General features: G+C 40.4%; 2 protein-coding genes across 12 annotated transcripts in view; one reads left to right on the top strand and one right to left on the bottom strand.

Moving 5' to 3' along the window:
* LOC120425311 (uncharacterized) overlaps positions 1-25,348 on the bottom strand; it is a 109,335-nt gene that overhangs the window by 42,712 nt on the left and 41,275 nt on the right. For 2 of the 9 annotated variants that reach the window (XM_052707240.1, XM_039589782.2), the window contains exons 1-2: positions 14,051-14,375; positions 2,783-3,482 (exon numbers count right to left, since the gene is read on the bottom strand). The exons of 3 other annotated variants lie outside the window; for them this stretch is intronic. In XM_052707240.1, coding sequence (XP_052563200.1) covers positions 2,783-3,197 — 415 coding nt within the window. In that variant the 5' untranslated portion in view covers positions 3,198-3,482; positions 14,051-14,375. Of the gene's footprint in view, positions 1-2,782; positions 3,483-14,050; positions 14,379-25,348 lie in introns of those variants that run through there. 4 more of the 9 variants (XM_052707242.1, XM_052707241.1, XM_052707247.1 and 1 more) reach the window with 4 other exon arrangements.
* Positions 1,013-2,547, top strand: LOC120425353 (uncharacterized). Of its 3 annotated transcripts, XM_052707251.1 has the most exons (3): positions 1,013-1,488; positions 1,545-1,820; positions 2,025-2,547. In XM_052707251.1, the coding sequence occupies exons 1-3, from the start codon at positions 1,482-1,484 to the stop codon at positions 2,144-2,146; spliced, it is 405 nt and encodes a 134-aa protein (XP_052563211.1). In that variant the 5' UTR covers positions 1,013-1,481; the 3' UTR covers positions 2,147-2,547. The 3 variants fall into 3 exon arrangements, 2 of the variants coding, with proteins under 2 accessions (XP_052563211.1, XP_039445796.1); XR_008211970.1 differs by having other exon boundaries at positions 1,013-1,965; XM_039589862.2 differs by having other exon boundaries at positions 1,545-2,547.

The following is a 25,348-nucleotide window of genomic DNA, read 5'->3' as shown; positions in this document are numbered from 1 at the left end:
AGCTACAAAATAATGTAAATTATGAAATCAATGTAAAAATGGACTGATGTAAAAAAGAATTCATGTATTTTCCCATTTTTACAATGTTGTGGAGGCTGCAGCAGTCAAAAGCAAAACAAAATAATTTATGGTAGATGAAGGTGAAACGCGCAGAGTTAAAGAGACGAAGTGTAAACAAGTAGTCTATAATGCTTGTGCCTAATGTAAACATCAACTTACGTGAGCAGAGTAGACTGTTTGTTTACATTTCGTCTTCGGTAAGTTTAAATGGTTTTTCTCGAATAAAAAAAATAATGCAACTGAGCTGATATGAGTTATCGCCACAGATCTGTGTTATCGCTGATTTCAACATAATTCGCCTTTAATTAGGCAACTTTCATTGTTTTATAAATCACAAGCGTCAAAACCCCTCGTTGCCAGCAATCGCCGTCGAACGTCGGCGTCGCCGGCTTGGCGGTGGCCGTGGCGGCGGAAGAAACGTCAAGGCAACCAAATCAAAACAAAGCTAAACTGCGCGCGGCTGTGTTTCGCAACAAAATTTTTCTTCGTGGTTGAACCACAACTTTTTGCGTCTTAAAAGGTAAGTAATACTACAAATTGTGTGTAGTTTATTGGAATATTAATTAAGTTTCAAATTCACACACAGGATGAAAGTCTGGACCTCAGAGCACGTATTTACAGCCTGGCGCAAGTACCCCAACCAGATCAACACGGTCGTCATCGGCACCGACGTGTCCTGCACACGTACCGCCTCGTCAGCTCCAAGTCGTACTTCCTCCAGTGGGCCCAGAAGCTGATCGGATCGCTGAACGTGTTCTACGCTAGCGGGCAGTCCACAGAGGATCCGGGCAAGCGGCTGATGACGATCAACCTGACTTTTGGCAGCTTCCTGTCGGTGTATGAAACGCTCAGCTACGTTCCGCATCCGACGGACCCGTGCAAGTCGCTGCTCAAGCAGGAAGCCACCGTCCAGGTGGAGGGCGTTCCGCTGAACCGGTACATGTAAGATTTGCTCACGAAGAACATCAGCACGAACGCGGGCAAGGACCGGCAGGGCTTCGAGTGAAGGATATGGAAGCTCAACTCGGAGGTGAAAGAACTGGCCACGTCAGCAGCGACCAGCACGAACGAGATTCTCATTTAGTCGAAAAAGTCCCTCGACGACATCACAGACCAGCCCGGAACAGCATGGACGAGCTGAGCGTGACCACCCAGAAGTTTCACAAATGTGTTCTACTGCTTGCAGCTTCTAGAGTTGGCCACTTTGGAAATTCCCCGCTACGGCAGTTCCAGGAGCGCTGGATGCAGGCCAGCAAGAAGCTGTTGAAATGTAAGCAGCGATGATGCTGAGGTGCTGGACAGTGACGGTTCCGGTTGGATAGGGTGGACGAAAGATATCTAATAGGTGTTTTCGACCAAAAGAGAGTGAATTTACCGAGCCGGAGCTGGTCCAGCTGAAGATCGAGAAGGTTTACAACAGGATGAAACGTAAGGTTTAGCGTAAATAAAGATTGGTTTTTACGTAACAAAGAATCTTCTTTCAGGAAAATCTTCGGATTGGCGCGTTTCGAATCTGGATGATTTGGCCAAGGAGTTTGAGAGCGTGCTGATGAGGTTGACTGTGGAAGAGTTTGGCGTGTGGAAGACACGTCGAGGTTCAACGAACCGGAAGAGTTTGAAGCGTACAATGATTACTCGGCCGAAGAGTACCAGAGCTGGACAACGATTTCAACGAGGAGTGTTGGACCCGGAAGAGGAGGAAAAGAGGACCGGAACTTTCGCTGTGAAGAATGCGACAAGCCGTACGTTAACAGGTCGAGGTACGTACTGCACTTGCAGTCCGAGCATCCGGACTTGCTCGAGTTGCGGTTCCAATGTCCTCCGGGCAGAATGCCAGACAGCACGAGTTAGTGCATCTGTCGAGCGATCAGAAGTTGGTGCATCCGTGCAACTATTGTGATAATAGTAAGCAAATATTAAATTCGTGATTTTTTTTCACTGGAAGCCTCCATTTCTCTCCTTAGGTTCAGCAAGCTGGTCAACGTGCAGGCCCACATTAAGACGGCGTTCGGCATCAAGATCGCCCTCAGCGCACAGCGATGGAAATCGACGCCTCGTTGAAGATGGGCCACAGGCTCAACCATAAGTTGGCCGAGTAGGTTACAGCAAGAACTAACCAAGCTGCAGAGTGTGTACGAGTGAGTAATTTAAAAATATATTAAAAAGTGTGAACATCACCTATGAAATTCTTAAAGCATTGGGTAAAATTTACAATTGTTAGAATACCGATTTGAAATTGCTTCGTTGAATCTAGTATTCAAAATAACATCGAATTCTAGATTCAACGGAGCAAAAAAAAATTGTGGGTTGTGTAAATTTACATTAGATTCATTGGAAATTTACACGATTTCAAAAGATTTTCAATTTGAACATTTACAATGAAAGTCATGTAAATTTCCAATGAAGTTGATGTAAATATACATCATTTATCATGATACCTTTTGGTACATGATAAATAATGTAAATTTACAGAAATATTTTTTTCTGTGTACCGATTAAAAAAAATAAAGGTTATACACGAAGCTCTGGTGCTTTATTGCCCTCCGTATAACTGTAGCTTACGCGCCGAACAAGACCATGCTGTGTCCGTCCGTAGTAGCGGATCCACGCAGATTAATTAACGATAAGAGGTCGCACCGCGGCAAAAAATCGCGCGCGCACGGACAGTTATCACACTTGTTACGAAGACGACCTCCTCTGGGGGGAGAGCAGCTGAACCTACCTGATTTGGACGGTCTCAACGAGGCCCGCTTGGCGCTTATCTGGATGTCTTCGACAGAAGTTGGACTCTCGTCCACGGGCGTTGCCTCGCCCGGGTACAGTTTCAGCTGGTTCTTGGTGCTGCCCCGGCGCAAGCTCAGACTCTTGAACGCGCTGGAGAACTTGGACTTGCGCATCGGAATGCCGCACATTTGCGGCCCGATCGAGTCCCGATTGTGGTTCCGGCGAAGTTCGACATCGTCCGCGGCCGGTTCGAAGTCGTCGTCCCCGTAACGGATCCGGTTGTCGATGTTGTAGATCGGTACCAGGTCCAGCGGCGGTGACGAACTCGGTCCCCCGCCATTACTGTGGCTGCTGCTGCTTGTGGAGAGATTTTTCGATGATTTTGACTTGCTTTTGAACAATTTGTTCCACATTATTTGGCTGACTAAATTTTCTCGATTGCACACTTAATTTTCTTTAATTTTCGCGCTTCACTTGTTGCACTCTTCCCAAATCACGATCACAATTTCGATTCGATACTTTTCTTTGTTGCGTTGCTTAATTATAATTTGCTTAACATTCGATTTCGATCGATTTCATTTCACTTTCCTCGTTGATCCGGCGTCTCGGTCCCGGTCTCTCCGACCACCCCCCGGCTAAATCATAATCATCGCGATTGTTTCGAATTAATTGAGTCGAGGGGGCAAAAAAAAGCTGACCTAATTAAATTACAACGATTAATACACTGTGAATGGGCTGCTGCAGGGCGATTCGCAGAAGGTTGGTTGGGATTACGAGCTTTCATCGCCGTGGCGTTTCATGGGCTGGAAGTGGCCTTGGATATTCCAGTTCGGTGGTCGTCGTCGTCGTGAGCATTTAACCAGAAACCGCGAGTGACAGCTTCACTCCGTTTGACTTTCATTCATTCATGCGTGCGTGTAGTACGCCTCAATGTTCAGAACAAGCGCTGCTGGAGATATACCTAGGGGAAATATGCCCATTTTAAGCCTAATAAGCGGTCGTGTTTGAATGATGCTGTATTATCTGGATTGTTCCTTGAAATTCACTAAAACCAAGTACACCAACGAGTAGAGAAACTTTTTGTGAACATTTCTGTTTATTTTCAGTTTTATTAAAAGTTATGCTATTCCTTTTACATGCATTTAAAAAAAAATATTTCAAACATGCATTCTAATCAGTCGAGTGCATTGGGCCATGCCCATTTTTCTATTTTCAGCTTAGTTCTTTTTTTCTTGCAGTGCTCTTTTGGGTCTGCTTAGTGCTGCCAAAATTGATGAAATTTTAAGCGAACACTCACGAAAAGTAGCATTTATAGCGAAAGTTTCCTGGCAGCACTTGCTCACTCTAACAGGCGCTGCACCAGCATGTTGGTGGTGTTGGTGGCCACCCTTTGTTCTTTATTTGCCTTCGCTCCTCGCTCGGTTTTCTTCAGCCTTCGATTGGAATGGGTATTCAAAATTCAAACGTCAGAAGACTTAGTGCGTTTGTTTTTTTGATGGTGCTTGCTAATTATTTACATTTTTCGGGATTATTTTTCAAGTGAGTGACTAAGTAATGATCAAAAGAACATGTAGCCGGTAGTTGATAACAATTTAATATCTTAAGCGCTTTGAAATCGTTAGCGCAAGTGAAAAGATATAGATGCCCAAGTAACCATCCAGCACTTAAAAAAAGTCACAAAATAGCAATAAATCGGCATTCTATTGCTGATTAGTCTTCCAACAGCATTCGTTAATGCAAATCAGCTCTAAATGATTAGCACTGTCAAAAGCTAAGATAATGCTGATTTAGTGCCGCTACTAGCAACCCTTTTAAAAATTTCCATCAGACTGGCAACACGATTCTGACTTTGAGTGAAGTGTGAAAGAGAGAGAACCAAAGAAAACAAACTTCTCCCTCACTCCTTGCCCTGTCAGGCAGGATTTTTTTTCTTAAATTTGTATGTGATGAACCCGCTGGGGTGTTGCTTCAGCAGTTGAAGGCCCATAAAAGTCCGGAATTTGCAAGGACGAAGTGGCACCGAGAACTTGGGACAGCTTCAGATGCACCGTTGAAGGATATGAACCGCATGACGAAGGGAGAGGTTGCTACCCAGAACCGGGAGGGACAGATTTTAGTTTTCTTGCAATTGTGCAATTATTTGTTTTCAAGAACTTTCACTTTAAGCCTTTGACTTTAATATGATGTGTATGATCCATATGATGTATATAAATCCTTAAAATCACAGCTGAGCAGGGATGGAATAATCGCAAAAAAATCATTTTCGCTTGCGAACATGCTTCACCCGCGAAAGAGAGAGGAGGCAAATCACGCAAAAGAAAATCGCTCCCGAAGTTCTCCAAGAAAATCAATCTGCTGATGATTTTTTGTGAATTTCCTTGTTAGCACCACTTAAAAATATTGATTTCACTTTGTTTACACACATTGCCCATCTACAAAATGTGTCAGGTCATTTTTCGACGTGTGACGTTACACTTGCAAGTGTAGTGGTGAAAAAGATGTTCCGCCGAATAATCAAGATAATGTTTTTTTTTAGATTCTTTTTACCGATCTTTCGTGCGCGAGAGAGGAGAGCTATGCTCCTTTCGGAACGTCCAGAGATTTTCTTTTGTAGATGATTATTCCATCGCTGCAGCTGAGAATGACTCCTCATATAGCCGTGAGGACACGGGCTCAGTAACAACCACATCGGCGACGTCAACTTTATCACTTCTGGAATAGGCAGCAAACCAACATTACGAAAATAGCTCAATCGGTAAAGCAGTTGTGTGGGCAAACTAAAAACAGAATCAAGAGCGTGTAGGGATAGAGAGGGGGAGGGAGATAGAAACACTTTTGCTTCTCGCTTTTTTTGACGTTTACCGCAGGGGTGGACAGAAACAGTCGAGGCCAGCACTAAACCGGCCGAGTAAAGTCCAAAAGCGGCCATTATACAGCACTATAGTAGCTGTTAGTGCTGAAGTAAAAACTGTTTAGCTTTTACTCGTAGCTGTGAAAGCGCATTAAGGGCCGGACAGTGACCGGTTTAAAGTGCTGGATGGTTACTTGGGTGGCGACTTTCGTTAAGCAGTTAACCTCTGATCTTGCGTGTGGATGTGTGTGCCACCAAAATGATGAGAATCTCGCAAAATAGAAATTATGATCAAAAGTGCATTAAATTTGATCTTTTTGGCCAGTAAATGGCATAAATTTGCGTGCTTACTCGAGGCGGTGCTGTTGCTGGTAAGTTTATAGCCTAAATAGTATTTTTGGAGCATTAATCGAGCATCAAACTCTCCATATGACGAAGATAGGTGTTTGATGAAAAAGGGAATATTTCCCCTATATGTCTGGGATGCTATCGGATTTCGCGCGACAACCCAAACTGTCTGTTCCGCTCTGCATATCGCGCGGTTGGAGAACACTAGCTTGCCGCGCCGCAAGGAATAAGGGTGTGAAACTCTGACAATTGTTCGGTGACGAGTGCAATCAACCGGAGTTGATCAATTGCGACGACTTGGGTGGAATTGTTCAGGCAAGATTAACACAGTCAGTTCATGTAAAGTCGAAGGGGGGGACAAAAAAACTTGAAGGTTAATTAAATACATTTCATAGGCACCATCCATAAAACACGTGGACATTTTTTTTGGAAATCTCAAACCAGCATGTAAATTAGTACTTATAATATTTGACAAGATATGCTAGAACATTAAAAAAAATCTTCAGCACAAGCTTGGACATAATTTGACGAAAGTCGTCAGTGGTTTCACCTTTCCAAAACCAACCAACAATCAAACACGGCCCAGCCCAGGTATTGATAACAACCTTCCAAAAATAGCTATCCCATCAAAGTTTTGGACAGCGCTTCCAGCTCGTAACTGATGACCCGCTGCAAAGACTTTTTAAAAGAGCTAGAAGAAGCGATTTTGCCGCGAAAGGTTACGCGCCACGATCTCGCGCGTTTCTTAATAGTGAAAGTAAATAATCACTAGATGGAGCTGCACTTCTTCCTTGTGATTCCATTTTTTTTTGATTCGTTGCTTTCTGTTCGCACAGCTCACCATTATTTTACTGGTTGGTGGTTTTATATTCGGCGCCAATTTCGACGCATGCATTAACCGCGCTGTGCTCATGGGACTGAGTTTGGCCAGAAAATCTGCATTCGAAACACGATTGCTAGCCGCGAGGCCGCAAGTCATGGGAAAACAGTAGAAGGATGATGATGTTTTTTGGATGTTTTTGGGGTTTTTGTTTTCTTACGAAAGCGAAAGTGTTTGCGTATTTGAGGAAAAGTTGAATAAGCACTTGTTTTGGCTTACTGAAGTTCATGAGAATTTAATGTAATGGCTTGAATCATCGAACAGCAAGCTTCCCATGCGCCAGTGCCAACGCACACCGCGGGTTTGGTTTTCTAGCTTCGGTACGTGCCTGAACCCATTTGTGTATTGGTATCTTGGTACATCGTACCAGCGCACCACGACACTCTCGGCTCGCCCCATCGGTTTTGTGTCTGGCACTAACCCATGGCATGAACCCAGCGTGCCGTGGTACGTGTCGTGGTATTGAACCCGTTTTGTACCGCCAGCGCGTACCACGGCACGTACCCCGGCTCGTAACGAGTGAAGCACCTTGGCTCATATACCGGGTTCATGCCATGGGTGAGTGCCAGACACAAAACCGACGCGGCGAACCGAGAGTGTCGTGGTGCGCTGGTACGATGAACCAAAATACCCTCGGTTCGTTTGAGTCGGGTACGGGTGTAAACCGAACAAAGCAGGCGCAAAGCAAACCCGAGGTACAAGCGAACCGCGTGTACCACACGGTGCAGGGAAGCTTGTCGAACAGCATCCAAACGAGAGGAGAGAGGAAGGAGTCTGTTTGTCTGTGTAAGGAAGAAGTTCGTCGTTCGGCCGGTCCTCGATAATTTTCATTTTCGGCGTGTTTTCAGTGGATTTATTAGTTTCCGTTGTGACGAAACTATTAAAACTGACTTACAGAAGAGAAATTCAATGAAATCTAGTGCAAATTGTAGAGGATTTTTAAGATTTTCATCAATTTAATGCAATTTTTTCTTCTTCCTGTTTGTTTTGTTATTGTGCTTCGTGTAGCTTTCCTTGGCATATTTCGTTTAAACGTCAGTTTTGCTGCGTGGGCAAGTCTGGGCTCTCACGACACTCACCTCTCTCTCGGAAATATGAGTGCTTGTTTTGATTGTGGTACAGTAGAATTAGAATTTTGTCAACGGTTTTCTGGGAACTAAGGCAGTTTTATCTAGATTTATTTAATTTTTCTCTTGTTTTGACAAGGTTTAAATTATCGTCCGCGTTGTATTCGGGAGTTTTCGGGATATTTAAGATTGCGCTTCCTAGCAAAAGTGAACATATTTCGGTCGTTTCGCGTCGTAGTTTAAGCTGTTTCGTTATATGATGGCATATTGTAAATTTGCGTCGCGTACGGAAAATTACGCTGTCGAGCATTACATCTAGGCGAAGAAACGACGCTGGATTTACATTTTTTAATTGGACCTGGACATCATCACCATAGGAGAAAAGGAGAAGGAAAGAAAATAGTGGCAGCTGCTTCGAAAATTTGGTGAGATCAGTCCATATCGGACATTTTGAAAACTGATTTATTTTTACTTGCCACTTATTAAATACGCGCTGATCCCTGTTTTGCCTGATGGGATTGGAAGTTTAAAGATAGATCGAGGACCCGTCTGGTTCTTGCTTTATTCTTAGGCGGGGCCAGACAATGCCCAGTGACCTCGGAATTGGACCGCAAGGAGCTCTGTCATTCTGAAATGGGTCACTGGAAGCAGCGCGAGGGCTAACACCACCTAATACCCGGGACTGAGATAAGTTGTATCAGCATAACCAAGTCTGATACAAACTATGCTTTCCCATAATTTCGCTGCCGGCCAGCGGGTATTGGATTGGACCACACACACACACACACACACAGCATCCAAACGAGAGGAGAGAGATCTTAAAATGGCAGTGTCAGGTCTGAGAGGATAAAGCATGAAACGGTCGAGAGCTTTTTACTCTCAAACACAATTTGATGCAGTTTTGTTTGGGTGTATACAATAATCTTAGTAAAGATTCTACATTTACATTTGATTTTTATTAAATAAAATTGAGTTCAACATTTTTTTTTTATTTCTAGCACAATCAAGCCTGTTGCATTGCAAAATCATAGAAGTTTAGGAGTTAGTTTTTATTCAAACCATCGATCGGTTGCAAACAATTAGGCACGCTTCTCGCTAATGCCCATGGCCAACGTTGGCCCAACTTCTGTCGCCCAATTCGGAACGTGAAAGTCAACCACTTGAGTTCCACGAAATGAAGTAAAAAAAAAACACCATGTCTAAACACAGCCCTATTAAAGGTACCTCCAAATTTAGCCCCGCGGGCTCCACAAAAAAAAGCGGAACAGAGTCCACATTAGTGATGGCTTGTTATGCGCTTGCTGCTTACAACACCTCTATTTACATGTTTAACAATCGATCGAGATCAACGGCACGCAACTTGCGGAGGTTAAGACAACGACGACAGCTCGTACGTATGACCTTTCATGAGGGTTTCCCCGCCTCACGACCTGTGGTACCTCAAGCTATCCGCGACACACGAAAAAAAAAGACAATTTCGTGTAACAAGTCAAAGCTTTTCCAAAAACCAATTTTCTACCAAACAAGTGAAAAGGGCGATTGGGTAACACTTCTTTTGCCAGGTGAATTGCCCTCACCGGTACATCCCATGACGTCGATGGTCATTACGGAGGGGGCCGTCCCGTTGTGTCGACAGTACAGGGCAGCTCATTTTCCGCTGGTCATCTGCATCTGTCAATAGCCGTTTGCCGCTTAGCTGCAAGGGTTAGTGCGTGTAATTAAATAGCGTAACCGCGAAGATCGTCAACACCTTTTGTTTGGTTGAAAAAGTCTGTATTGAAGAGATTTGGCGGGATTTGTTGTTACGTGGTCTGATATCGAATGCTTCTTTTTTCCCCTTTTTTTTATCGGCGACGGTGACGTTCAATCAGCTAGTTTTCCGCCAATATCGGAACAACGTGATGGTGTAACAACGCCGCCGGACATGGTCGTATGTGCCGGGGTGGAGAGATTGATTTTGGACGGTGGCGATGGGCTGAAGGAGTTCCCAGCTTGTGTCAATGCTTTTTCTTGTTAAATTTTAAGCAAAACTGACCATGCAAAAGAGAGGTTTTATTTTACCAATTTTAACAAGATACTGCTGTTAAAAAGACAAATTAAACACCGATGTTCAAAGTATTAAGAGTTAGACGTTTAGACTCCATGGTTTGACTCTTCTACAGGACTTTATTTAACTCTGTCCATCCTAGAACCTGATTCGTTACCACCTTTCTTCAAGCTTTTGGAAGTGAATCAAAAAAACGATTTCTTATCAAATGATAATTTGATTACATTAACCTTTTCAAAATCTGTTTCGGTATTTGTTATACAGAGCCTTCATTCCAAATTCCAAACTGACTGTATCAACGCAGGTAGTATCACGTGAGACAGTTGTTAATTTTAAGCAAATGCCATCAAATTTTAAATATGCCAATAAGGCGCTCTGAAAACTGGTTTTCAAGGTAGCCTGAAAAGAAGTGAGTTGCAAAATTCTTGAATTAATTTGAGGGAAACGAGAGCGGTCAATTTTTCGCAAAGAATTGGGAATTTCCGTGACGTTACAACGCACTTTTTTTTAAAATAAAACAATTTACGTCAATTTACGTTAAGGGTGCACAGCAACCAAGGAAGTTGTTGTTTTCTTCTTTGTACTTACGGGCCCAATCCTACAACAATCTGAATGTAAAATAGTTAAATTTCGTTGTAAATTATTCCGTGGACAATACTTTAGGGAATGAATCATAAATTACATCAATAGTTCCCGTAGTTTTCAAAATACTAAAAATTTTGTAACAAAAATCTCAGTGAAAAAGCTCTGGTTGATGTGTACCGTTAAAAAAGATCACGGTGGGCAAGAAGGGGATTATTATGCAAACTTCCATGCACCAATTCCAATTTAACCTGTTCTGAGTCAGAAAAATCGATTCCCAAAATATTCTATCGGTAAAAACCGATTTAAAAAAATGATCTAACCTTATTAATCACCTAAAACCTCGAAAATACTTCCGATGAAAACATCAAGAAATCGATTTGTAGTTCTCAAAACATATTCCTAAAACAGCACACCTTGAATCGATTCATAACATGAGCCCCAGAGTCATTAGGAGGTGTAAAAAAATCTTTTGAGAAACCACTCCGTCACAAGACGTTGAAAAATGGACCTCGGAATCGTAATCAAGACCTAAATCTGGAGGTCTTTATTTTTGGAAAAGTCTAATAAACAACATTTTAATTTCTGCTTTTTGGGTGTTTTAGAATACCGTAAAACTTAGATAGTTTTGATATTTTTTCGAAAAAAGAAAAGTACACCCAACTGGCAGTCGCATGATTGTGATGCATGGCGGCATGAAAGTATATCAGAATCTGCATGAAATCTGTCCTCATGCATTTTTTGCGATATAGGAGTATGACATTTTTGCCCGTTACCGACAATTATCGACATTACCGACGGGTTTTGATTGTATTTCACAAAAAAAAAACACTTAGCAGAATGAGGATTAAACCACCAACTTCTAGGTTGGTGATCCAACACGCTACCACCGCGCCATGGAGGCTTGATGAAAAGTAAGTGAAAGAGCACCAACATATTCTTCTCTTTGGAGAATTGCTCGGGGACGGGCCAACATTATATGTGTTGGTGAGAACAGCAGATCGCTGAAATTTTTACTAGCGGGCAGAAATGATCTACGGGCTTGCTGCAAAAAATGTTATAAAATATGACATTTTCTGCAGCAAATTCAATGTTGCAGATTTTGAGATATATTTTTCCTTTGGGTGTACATTAAATACGCACTAATTGGTATGAAATCATACTGACCGTGGTAGAAAAGTGTTCAAAATACTTCCAGAAGAAGTTTCCATAAAATTTTGAAAAGTTTAAAAAGTTAGTTAACTATAATAAAGAAAATGTTGATGAATAGCATTATTTTAATATTCTCAAATTGTCATGATTTTTCTCAATGAATATGATTTGAAATCAGAAAACGGAATGCACTTTCAGATTTTTTTAACAATTTTTAACTAAGAGAAGGTAAAATAAGTTTGTAAATAATTAATTTTATGTGTTTTTGAATCATAATTCAAAAGAATCTCCCAATTCATTTTCAGTAGATCAAATTTCATATAAAATGTGAAAACTTTTGATTCTTGCTACGACTTCAGTTTAGAGTGTAATGTGAATGGATCATTTTATAAACAAAACTAATTTTATCAAATTTCCTGCGTTCATTATCATATTTCGCATGTTTGGGCTAGTTTGAAAATGTTTTGAATTTTGGTAAAACTCCAGAAAAAGATTTTATTCGCGGATTTTTTGTCAATACTTAGATGTTTTTAATAGAAATTATTGCAAAACAACTGAAAAAGTGTAAAAAGTTTTTTTTGCAATTCTGTCGTGAAACTACTCACTTTTCCTGTCATTCTTGAACGACGAAATAGCCTACTTTTCTGTACCAAAAATAACAGAATCGAATAACAACAAAATAAATGCTGAAAAGTTCTACTTTTCAGCACTCAAATGGGTGCTGAAAAGTTGAACTTTTCAGCACTTGTTTCGAAAAGTAACACTTTTCAATTTTTTTTTGATTTAAACGATTTATTGACAAAATACATGAAAATTTGACTTAAAATTTCACTCAGTGTGTGTTTTTTGGAATTGCAAAAAATGTTGTATGGAACTCGTTGCAAAACTTGATTTTTTCAGCACTCTTCGTATTTATCCAACTCGGTGAACCTCGTTGGATAAATGTACGACTCGTGCTGAAAAAATCCTCTTTTTGCTACTTGTTGCATAAACTACTATTAAAACACTTGGTTGCCTCTCACCCAGTCGGCCCGGGTTCGATCCCGGACGGTCCCGGTGGCATTTTTCGAGACGAGATTTGTCTGATCACGCCTTCCGTCGGATGGGGAAGTAAATGTTGACCCCCGGTTTAACCTAGAGGTTGGGTCGTTAGCTCAGTCCAGGTGTAGGAGTCATCTCTCTGGGTCCTGTTTCGATGTAGTCGCTGGTAGGCAGTTGGACTCACAATCTAAATGTCGTCAGTTTCTAAGACTAATTTTTCCTTTCAATTTACAATTTTTGGGTTCTATATCCAGAACAAATATGACACTAGGGCTCGCATTCTTAAGGTTGTAATTTTAGAACCTTAAGTTTCCACCAATAGGTATAATACGAGAATGACCTAATTTTTGTAACAACGATGCAATCTACAATACGCTCGCTTTTAGCAAAAAGCAAAGCGATTCACTTTAACGACCCCCGGTGTGTGGTGAGCCACCCAAAACCTCTTTTACGCAAATGGACCGACGTTTTACTTCCCCATCCGATAGAAGGCGTGATCAGGCAAATCTCGTCTCGAAAAATGCCACCGGATCCGTCTGGGATTGAACCCAGGCCATACTGGGGTTTAGAGGCTACCACGCTAACCACTCAACCACCGGACCCGGCTTTTAGCAATGATTTGTGAATAGGTCACGTACTTATTAGCACATTTCAGCACAAAAACCCCTTTCAATACCTCCGTTATCGATTACCCGGTATCCAGTAGCGATCTTACGGCAACAGAATACCGCGTCTATTATTCCCTTACGCGCGCTAGCAATTTTTCACACCCCAGGCTATATTCTTCAAATGCCTAACTAACTACCGCCACTGACTGCGATAATCTTCCCCTCATCCGATTGATTTCCATGTGGCTTTATGACTTCCAACAAACATCAACAGCAGCATTCAGTTCTACGCAGCATCGTCAGCAGTGTCACGCTCCGAGGCATCTTTTCTTAGTCAGACTACACACGACGACCGACCACGGAAAGCAAATTAGCACGAATCTTCTGAACCGCTTCTGCACGACCATGCCTACAGGCTTTGAACATCAACAGCATGTGTATGTGCGTTCCGCTACGATCGTAAATCATCCCCAGAGCGATCACTAGCTCAGCACAGTAGGAGGACGTTCTAAGAATCGCTGGATTCTTCTTAAACGATGCACAACACACATCACATCATAGCAATTCTTCGATCATCGTTCGAAGTTTTCAGCACACACTCGTAGTCGTCGTCATTGATTACGACCCAGACGACATAATTGGGCCTCGCGATCACTGATCTTCTTCCTCTGTGGAGAATCACCCACTAACCAACCAACCAGCGAACCACCTCCGCAACTCTTTCAGGCACACATGATCTGTTGATTCGGATTTTTCGGTTCAGCCAGGAACACCGCGCCGCGACAATCTGCTACCAAAACGGGAATTTGCCGCTCCGTCGAGCCGTGCACTGCCGTAAAGTGGCCCAGAGTTTAATTTTAGTCAGCGAGAATTCCTACTTAAGAATCGCAATAAAATTTCACGAAAGGCAAGTTCGGCGGAGTCATTTCTTCCCTCTCGGACGAGAAGGTCGTAGTCGCGTATGGACGAGCAGGCGCGCGCGGGTTTCGGATGATCTTGACAGTGTTGAAGTCGCGAGATTACTGACAGCAACTTCATCTGCTCTCCTGCTTCAGCCTCAACTCAACCAGCGCGCTGGTAGTCATCGTTGGGTGTTGCTGTTGTTGAGTGGCCGGGACTCGTGAGCATCAGCTATGCTTTCGAGCAGTTTCGTTGTTGCTGCTGTTGTCTGGTTGTTTACGATCGGATATTCACTTCGTACGGAGTTGGCTCAAGTGAGGGGGGTCCGTCCGGCTGTGATGATCATGATGATGAGAGAAGGAAGTCTCCAAGTTGGAGAGTGCGGTTGTGCGTTTTGGGCTCGGTTCGAGTAGTTGTCGAGAGGCACGTTGTTGTTGGTTGGTTGGTTGGTTGATGATGATACTCTCGTCGGTGGGAGTTTTCCGTTTCGCTCTCCGTATTAGGCCGCATGATCACATGCGTGTGCGGAGGAAGAGAATTGCTTCTTTACGAGATCACTCATCGTCTCCTCTACAAGGAGGATGCGGCGTGCTCGATGGAGGAAAATGAAAATGTTTAGCAAATTTAAAAGTAATCTAATTCAGTGTTATAAGATAAAAAAGTTTATTTTACTCAAAAGTATAACTTTTCAGTGACCAATGGTTTCAAAGTGCCTGATACAGTTAGGAAATTGAAGTATTCAGCTTAAGGTTCAGCAGTCCCATATTAAAATACAAGTTTTCAAATCTTAATTCTAACCAACTGAGCCCAAATCCCAGTACAGAGTGGATTCGCTAATTCGAATGGAACTACATTCGAATGAACGAATCCAAATTCGCTAATTGAAACGGCTGACAGCTGTCAAAAACTTTAAACCACGTGTTCGGAAATTGTCGAACAATGGTGTTGAAACGTCAACATCAGTCAGACAACTGGTTTTGACCCTTGAGTGCTTTTTAATTGGAATACGTACGAATTAGCGAGCATTCGAATTAGCGGACATCCGAAGTAGCGAATCCAGCATTTGAATTCTAAATGGAGTTTTACCCGCAAAAAGTATTTTTTCAAAATGTAAATTTTTGAGACATTTTGTCCGCTAATGCGTTTACTTTAAAGCAACAGCAGATCCTAGTGCAAGTTTAGATATAAATAACATTGAAGTTTTGAGCAACCTGAAGCTCAATACAGGTCTTCAAAGTTTGCCATTTTTTTTCGAAAAATTGACCCCAATTCGTGCTTTTCGTTGGAAAGCAAAAACCACCTCGAATCGGCTCAAATATTTAACCGGTTGCCAAATAAATGCAGAATACGAAACCAAGGTGGACGACAAATAATTGACGAGCCAGCTTTGCCGCGGATTTTATGATAATTACGCGATAATCCGATTCTAATCTCATTAGGAGGAAACAACAGCTCAAAAGTGTACCGAAAAATAATCCACGCTTCTGACCACATCTTAAAAAAGAGGAGACCAAGTGTCGAAACCGAAGTTGGTTCGCATTAAACAAAAAGGCCTAGCCAAAACAAAACGTAAACAATACGCCAACGCGTTCCGCCAACGGTCGTCCCACCGCCAAAGCTCCGAATGAAATATCTTTCTCGCATGAAAGTTTTTTTTTCTTCTTCTGAATTTGTCAAGCCGATCTCCGGCTTTTCTACACGGCAAAGAACGTCGTGATGCAACCTCTGCACGCACGGTGACTTAGTTCTCGTTAGAAAAAAATGTGTGTTTATTTTTCTCTCGCACTATAAGTGCTATTTTATAGTTTGAATCTATTTTCTACTTGGCGATGACGAAGACGACGGCAGTTGCCTAAATTTTTCTTTCGGCCACTTGGCCGAATCTCTTGAGAAATGCACTGAACGCAGTTGAAAGTGAATTTTGGTTCTCGCGCATCGTCAATCTAGAATAAATAGTGAAGGAAAGTGAACAAATGAAAACAATTGAGCTCTTTTTTCCAATGCAATGTTCTCAAGTGCAACGTTTCATTAGATAACTTAATTTACTTTGATAGCACTAATGGTACAAATTCAAAGTAAACAAAACTAATTCTCTTCAATCAGATTGATGAAGAACAAACTCTCACGATGCACCGAGCTCGCCTTTCTCTCAATGATGATTATGATCATTGTGAAGATCATAAATTTGCACTCTCACTCACTCACTCTCTTCCGTCGAAAGCAGAGAGTGCGCGAGAGCAACTGCATGCCGAACTTTTTCGGCTCGACCGGCATCCGACGGAGATGACTGTGACTATTTTGAGTGATGTAAATATAAACCATCATGCCTGCATGCATCTCAAACCGATGAAGGAAGCAACTCTGAGCAACTCTAAAAACAGCAGTGCGTTGAAGAACTCTCGTCGTATGCAAAGTGCCTCGGAGAGACGGAGCAGGGATCCCGCAGTCTTGGACGCAGTGCGCGATGAAGGACGGGAAGAGACCTAGTTTGAATGGCAAAGTGCCCTCTACGTTGACCGATGGGAATCTATTTGAAGAGCAGTAGTGTAGTGGCGAGGTAGTTTCACAGAGTAGTTTAAGTTTTAGATAAAAAGATCTATAAAGACAAGGTTGATAGTTCAATCTCATCTAAACAACGCAATGAAATTAGCTTGACATAATTTTTAAACATACAGGGGAACAGCATGTTATTCCATTGAGCACTTAAAAGTTAAATTAAACAGCTACTAAAAAGCGTTTTAATCTGAAATCGAGCTTGATGAGGAGGAAAAAGCTGGTTTCTCTCAAAAATTTGGACAATCATGTTGTTTAAACAGTGGCCATATTTAAATGCATTTCATATTCTAAAGGCTTTATAAAACTGTGTACAGGCTTGTCAAGCATTTATATTTTTGGTTTAAAGAGATTTGATTTAATCTTAACTTTTATTAAGTTGCAAAAGTTAAAAATAAAATCATAAACAAAACAATATTCCAAATATGCATAAATTATGGCAAAAATTATCATCTGGTTCGCAAAAGTAAACTGTGAGAAAAAAAATGTTATAAGAATATGAGATGAAATGAGAAAAATATATGAGAAAAACTGCGATTGGCCAAATGTTAAATCCGTAGGCTTATAGTCCATTGAATTCCTTAACTTTTCACCTATGAGTAACAATCTCCATACAATTTTGGCAGCTATCCATACAAAAATGGTACGTAAATATTTACAGCTGTAACTTTTGAGTGAATTTTCTGCTCAATTTGGTGTCTTCGGCAAAGTTGTAATTATTGTTTAGGACTATTGAGAAAACCCTTACTTTATCCACCCTTAGGTGATTGGTGCCTTCCTCACATTTAAAAGGTAATGCTATCCAAAATAGATACAAAAGGGTGGACCTTTCAGTCTTCTATCAACTTGATTTATTATATAGTCAGATCTTCATAATTCAGGGCACTTATGTGCTTAGGGCCTCGTTGCGCGGTGGTTAGCGGCTTCGGCTGCCGATCCCTAAGTTGCTATGGGGCGCGGGTTCGATTCCCGCCTTATCCTCCTGGCCTTCTATCGGATGGGGAAGTAAAACGTCGGTCCATTTGCGTAAAAGAGGTTTTGGGTGACTCACCACACATAACCTTCGGACGCCTAGAAATGAGCAGAAACTTGCAACAGAGCCCACAAAAGACCCGGGGGTCTTTAAAGTGGATTGCTTTTTTTATGTGCCTATAACTTTTGATAGGGTTATCAGCATGCGACAGGTCGCATGATAGATCCGTAAATTTCCCGGGAATCCCCGAAATTAATTTTTGGAACAATTTTTTGAAAATGCTCTGAAAAAACAATAAATGAACAAACTCAACATGATTTTGTTCAATTAAATGTATTGTTTGGTTTATATATAATCAATCAGATTATCAGAAATTGTGATATCAGAATTATTTCTGATAATATTCATTTTGAAAAAAAAAAACGAAACTATTGGCACTACGCCCCCCGGGGCATGGCCTTCCTCTAACGTGGGATTTCTGCTCCAGCGCCTCTGACGAGACAGGAGAAACCGGGACCGACGTTTTACTTCACCATCCGATAGAAGCTCAGTGGATAAGGCGGGAATCGAACCCGCGTCTCATAGCATCATCGGGATCGGCAGCCGAAGCCGCTACCCCTGCGCCACGAGACCCCCACTGGGAATAGATCTTGCTTAATGAGTATAAAATTATTACAATTAGATAAGCTTTTAACACATTGGTTATTTCAAGAAAACAATATTAACTCCTTAACTCCAAATTAAAATTGAGATTTTTTTTACGAAAATCTAATTTGTCCAGAAAAGAATTAATTCAATTGATTGAACACCTAGTATTAAAGAAATAAAATTTGAAGTAAAAGAATTATGAAGCACTGGCGCAACTACAGGTGTAAGAGGGTTAAATGTGAAAAAATAGAAGACTTTTCGTGGAATGATGTTAATTTATCGTATAATTTAAATCATGTTGCACAATAATACAAAAAAAAATCATTGAAAATTACTTTCTATTGTTTGTTCCAAAAAAATGCAAAAATATATTCAATGCTTGCTTCAAGTTTTGAAAACATTGGGTTGTTTGGAGTAAAACCAACACTAAAAAGCTTTACCATTTGTTCAAGAGCTGAAACCAGTATTTGTCATGAATAACACAATTTCTGCATTTTTTTCTCATTTCAATAAACTGGTCATAGAGGCAAGTTTAAAATTTCTCATAAAAAAATACCAAAATACATTTTCTTGCATTTGAATGATTTTTTACATGCAATCAAGCTGTTAATTGATCTTCACACTTATTTAAACCATTAATGTTGATGTGCAATACAATTTTGTTGCATAATATTAATTAAAACCAAGATCATAACAATTTTCAATAAATTTAAAATTTCCCGGGAATTCCCGGGAAATTGGCTGAAAATTTCACGTTTCCCGGGAAATTTGTAACACCGGGAAATTGGACGCTCTAACTCTTTGGAAAGGTCTTTTAATAACCTATCCAACGACAAGTCGCATGGTAGATCCGGACAACGTTTACATCGAAATATATGAGATCCGGCCTCCAAAACGTGCATAAAGAACACTTAAGTGCTTATAACATTTTATAGGGTTGCCAGATCTGCAATCTATTGAATTCGTTGGAAAGGTCTTTTGATTACCCATTCAACGGTAGGTCGTATGATAGATCCGGATAACGTTTTTATTAAATATCTGAGATCCGGTCTCTGAACAGTTCATAAATAACACATAAGTGCTTATAACTTTTGATAGGGTCGTCAGATCTTGAATCTTTTGAATTCGTTGAAAAGGTCTTTCGAATACCTTTCTAAAAATGTATAACATGACAGGGTTTCTGACAAAAACCATCCTTTTTATAATCCACCGGACTTTTGATAAAATCGTTTTTTAGCATAACTTTTGAAGTACTTAACTAAACTTTATAATTTTCAATAGCGACGGGGTCCCACCCAAGACGGATCGAATTAGACCAAAACGGTCCAAATCGGTTCAGCCAGTGCCGAGATAATCCAGTTTCCAGAAAATCATAACTCGGTGGCAGATTTTTTGACCATGTTACGCTAAGGCTCAAAAGTTGCGGGTTAGTCTCCTGAAACATATTGAAAAATCTCGAAAATCTAAAAATACGTATTTTGGGAAATTGAGTTTTTGTGAAAAAAAATGTTAATTAAAAAATCGGCAATTGTGTATGCGTGAACCAATGACACAAAATAGCTTCTTTGGTCATAGGGAAGGCCCCCACAAAGTTTGAGGCAAATCAGAAAATACAAATAAAATGAGGTTTAACAAATATTCATTTTTGACCTTTTATTAGTATTAAACAAATCACTCATAAGGTACTGTTGTCCTTTTCGACTTAAAAATCGCCAATAATCAAGTTTTTGGCCAAATCTGGTTTTCATCGTCTCCCCTTTTTTAAAGTTTGGGGTCGAAAAGAATCTGTATTTATACTATGAAATGATGTCAGAAAATTTCAAGGCTCTAGCTTTCATATAGCAAAAGTTATGGAGAATTTTTGAACTTCAAATTTCAAAACCGAACAAAGTCTAAAAAACTGCCTCTAAAGGATGGAATAATCGCAAAAAAAAAACATTTTCGCTTGCAAACATGCTTCACCCGCGAAAAAGAGAGGAGGCAAATCACGCAAAAGATAATCGCTCCCGAACTTCTCCAAGAAAATCAATCTGCTGATGATTTTTTGTAAATTTTCTTGTCAGCACCACTTAAAAATATTGATTTCACTTTGTTTACACACATTGCCCATCTACAAAATGTGACAGGTCAAATTTCAACGTGTGAAGTAACACTTGCAAGTGTAGTAATGAAAAAGAGTAATGAAAAAAGAATAATCAAGATGGTGATTTTTTCGATTCCTTTTTCCGATCTTTCGTGCGCGATTAACGCCCAATGATTTTCTTTTGATGATGATTATTCCATCGCTGCTGCCTCTTAAATAAATTTTCAGTGTCTCGAACTTCATCAAAACTATACTTCTATTGAATTATGTTTTGTTTTTTATGCAGTGCAATTCCCACAGTAAATTTATCTCTAAAATTGATTCAAATATGTCTGCAAACATATGTTACAGCTGTTACAGCAAGCGACAACCTTCGCATGGGAAAAGTTTGGAATAAATTACACGCAAGTACTTTCTTGGCACATTGATGCTGCAATAGTCATGCAAATATTCTCACCATAAAGTTGTGTTTTCACATGTGTTAACAAATTCGAAATGATGTTTACAGCGGCGGGGAAGGGTTTTCCATTTTGCACATCTGGGTAACAAAACGGGCACAATAATTCTTATTTTTCTACCGTAAAGTAGTGTGAAACGGGACAACTGTTTCGTTTGTCTACTTTTGAAAAAGATGCTCAAAATTTCCTCAAATCCCATTGTCATCAAAATCTCGTTACATTCTAGTGAATTGACACAAACTCGTGCTGACACCTCGGGCCTGCTCACGTCCGCTGTCAGTTCGGCTTTATTAGGCCCTATTTCTTTGTGGTTTTTATGACTGAATGGAAAAAAACGGTGCGCACATTTTTCCACGCCTAAACAAGCGCAACGGAATTGATTTATGTTTTGCGTATTGAGACGCTGAAATGCATTCATCTTTCGAGCGCGCGACTAAGAGAGCTGCACTCAACCGTACAAAACACGCCGTAATTTGTGGGTTGTCATTCAGGTAGTGAAAAATCGCGCGCGCGAGCTAGCGCGGAAATAGAAACAATCCATTAAATAGTTGTAAAGCAACGGTGGAGTGTGGTTTATGTGGTTTTCAGCGTGAGTTGTATCAAAACACGCGCCACACAAAAAGCTTAGTTTTGATTTATTTCTTTGAGGTATGTGTGAACTAGTAGTTTGTCAAAGCAAATTTATTAATCTATGAAAAAAAAATATGGTAAAATTGTAAAAAAAAACTACAAAATTTGTAATTTTTCACAATTCTAATATGTTGTGGAACATTTCTTATGCTCTGTGGATGATGAGATATTATTCTCAGTGAAAGAAATAGTACACCCAAATGGCAAAACTCTGACAACCAAAGACTAGACATGGATTACCAACAGTTTTGTGAGAAAAAAAAAAAACGAAATAAATTCATTTAAGTGATGCTAAAAATGAAAATTACAAAACATCTTCAACTGATTGTTTTTCTTTCTTCGGAATGTTCAGGAGTGATTTTTTATAACGTGGTTCACCTCCTCTCTCTTCACAGCTTCCTAGTTTGTGTGTAATCCGCGGGATAATATCGAGCACTCCACGATTTCAAATCGTTATACTTTTGCCATGTTTAGTCGTTCGTACACTATTAGACCACGGCGTGCCGTGCAAAGTTGACTTTATGATCATGATGTGCCGTGGAGGAAGCTGACGTTCCGCTCGATGTAGGCCACGCATCGCTGCATCGGACCATAATGAAGTTTGAGGCGGCGTCCGTAGGTCGTCGTCGGATATTTTGCATCTCTGCGATCTGCGATCTCCGGTGATCCCCCCGAGGATGGAACGACGAGTAATGCAATTGGGTGCATTTTGTACTCCATGCTGGGTCTTTCTAATAACTTCCAAAGAGGCGGCTGCATGTAGACTTGGATCATACCTTGGGCCATACTTCAGACAGCACAGCAAAAAAAGAATAAGAAGTGCAATATCCGATGGAAGCGATCTGCGCCGCTGAAATCGGAGAGCGTTTATGCATAATGTACTTTCCAGTTCGATAACTTTCTTCATTAGCTGCTGAAGCTCTTCACTCTTGCACAAGCCCTATAGCAGCCCGTCACATCTAAGATTGTTGATGAAGTCTTGGGGTTATTGTTTCCAACTAAATGGAGTTGCTCCAATAATCGACGAGGTGTACGATATATGTATGTTGAAACAACCCACGGCTTGCATGTTCGATTGTTTTACAGACTACAGTCTAGAGAGCGGTTGATCGACGAGGAGATTGTGATCTTCTTGCGGTGATTTTTTTTTTTTTGTTGTTGCATGTTAACATTTTGCAACAACATAGAAAATATTGAACTGATCCACTTAAAAGCAATTTTCAAGAAAAATCTTTCAAATCGTTTATTTAAAATGACAATCGCCCAGATTTCGCAACATTTCTGCACGCGCTCGCAGCATCAATTAAACAGCAGCGTTTAGAGATGATATAATTTGCCATTAGTCAAAAGACAAGCAGCAGCATTTCCCTCCATCTATTAAACCATCATCAAACATTTTTCGCAGATGAGTTTCCATTTTCCTCCCAGTGGAAGCACAAAACTTAATCGGTCCGCGTAATGAACAGTACGCACAAAAAGAAGAAGCAAAAAAAACACAGCTAAATAGCAACAATGTTGCACAATTTTAAACTCACCATTTACATAAGAATGGCATCGCGCTAATGGTTTGCAATTTGCTACCGATGTTTTTTTTTTGCAAAGTTGACATGAATAGTGAAATTAATCATCTTCAGCTTGGATTTGCCTCGTGCACACAAAACAGCAAAAAAAAAAACGATAGCAAAAGTACATGTGAAATCGCAACGTAAAAAAATGCACCTTTTTAAGGGTCGCCATTAAATCTTACACCCCGGTTTTTGAAAATATTATACAGTTCTGGAGTTTTTTTTTTGAAAAGGTCCAATAAACCAAATTTCCAGTTTTTGCTTTTTGGGTGTTTTTAAAACCGCCTTGAGTCAGGGATACTAAAAAACACCCAAAAAGCAAAAACTGAAAATTTGGTTTATTGGACCTTTTCAAAAAAAACTCCAGAGTTTAGAGCTTAAGAGCGGGTCCACGAGCAAAGCATACCCAAATCGCATCTACCTAACCAATCTGCCTGAAATTTTCAGGGGTTGTTTGTACTCGTGGCGCAGGGGTAGCGGCTTCGGCTGCCGATCCCGATGATGCTATGAGACGCGGGTTCGATTCCCGCCTTATCCACTGAGCTTCTATCGGATGGTGAAGTAAAACGTCGGTCCCGGTTTCTCCTGTCTCGTCAGAGGCGCTGGAGCAGAAATCCCACGTTAGAGGAAGGCCATGCCCCGGGGGGCGTAGTGCCAATAGTTTCGTTTTTTTCGTTGTACATATAAAACTAGCATCTTTCCAAAATATGAGCACTCTAGGTCAACGGGAAGTGGGGCAAATCGGGACACAAAGTTTGATCGTTCAAAAACGTCAAAAATCTTAAAAAGGCTGTAACTTGGGCAAACCTCAATTAAATTTCAAAATTCAAAATGCATCAAAAAGGCTTGAAAAAAACCAAAAAAATGAAGGGAGAAGCATCCCCTAAAAAAAAAAATTGGTTGAATCTAAAGCGAGTTATGGGCATTTTAGTAAAAAAATTATAATTTTCAAACTCAAATAAAAAAGTGTTCCGTCCAGATATCAACTCGGTTCGACCTGCAGCTTGTAGGGGACATCTGAGACTACCATCTAAGACTGAGAACACTTTGAGTAAGGCAGTTTAACATATCAAATAGACACTTTTACTTTTAGTGAATTTTGTGGTTGTAAATTTTTGCTCGGGGGACCCCTTAGATCCCATTTTCTGGTGATAATTTTATCATATTCGTGTTACTGAGACAATTTCACAATAGAAACATGCATAAAAAATTTATTTTCATCAATTTTAAACCTTTAAAAAATGAAAGTTAAAAAAATCTCCGATTCACATTTATTAAAAATCAAGTTCGTTTCCAAGGATACTAGATGACACCAGAAAAAAGCAGCCCCTTAATTTTTTTTTATTTTTCATTTTTTAAAGGGTTAAAATTGATGAAAATAAACATTTTTATGCATGTTTCTATTGTGAAATTGTCTCAGAAACACGAATATGATAAAATTTTCACCAGAAAATGGGATCTAAGGGGTCCCCCGAGCAAAAATTCAAAACTAAAAAATTCACTAAAAGTAAAAGTGTCTTTTTATATGTTAAACTGCCTTACCCAAAGCGTTCTCAGTCTCAGATGGTAGTCCCAGATGTCCCCTACAAGCTGCAGGTCGAACCGAGTTGATATCTGGATTGAACACATTTTTATTTGAGTTTGAAAATTATGCTATATTTTCACTAAAATGCCAATAACTCCCTTTAGATTTAATCAATTGCGATACTTCTCCCTGCATTTTGTTGCATTTTTTAAGCCCTTTCAGATGCATTTTGAATTTTGAAATTTAATTGAGTTTTACCAAAGTTATAGCCTTTTGAAGGTTTTTGACGTTTTTGAACCATCAAACTTTGTGTCCCGATTTGCCCCACTTCCCGTTGACCTAGAGTGCTCATATTTTGGAAAGATGCTAGTTTTATATGTACAAACAACCCCTGAAAATTTCAGGCAGATTGGTGAGGTCCAAACGACGTCACATACAAAGGGGTATGCCCTGTTCGTGGACTCGCTCTTAAGTGTTTTCAGAAAATTTGTTGGAATTGGGTGTTCTCCTCAGGAACTGGGAAAGATTTACTTTACGAGCCACAAAAAAACACCCAAAAGCTCGTCAGTTTTCGCGTGAGTTGGCGGAGAATTACCCAAATCACATACTTTTCCTGAAATTTTTTATTGAAGAAATTGCCTACTTGTCATCAA

This window comes from Culex pipiens, chromosome 2 (genome assembly GCF_016801865.2).
Source record: "Culex pipiens pallens isolate TS chromosome 2, TS_CPP_V2, whole genome shotgun sequence".
Classification (NCBI taxonomy): domain Eukaryota; kingdom Metazoa; phylum Arthropoda; class Insecta; order Diptera; family Culicidae; genus Culex; species Culex pipiens.
This window is presented reverse-complemented; position numbering and strand designations above follow the sequence as displayed.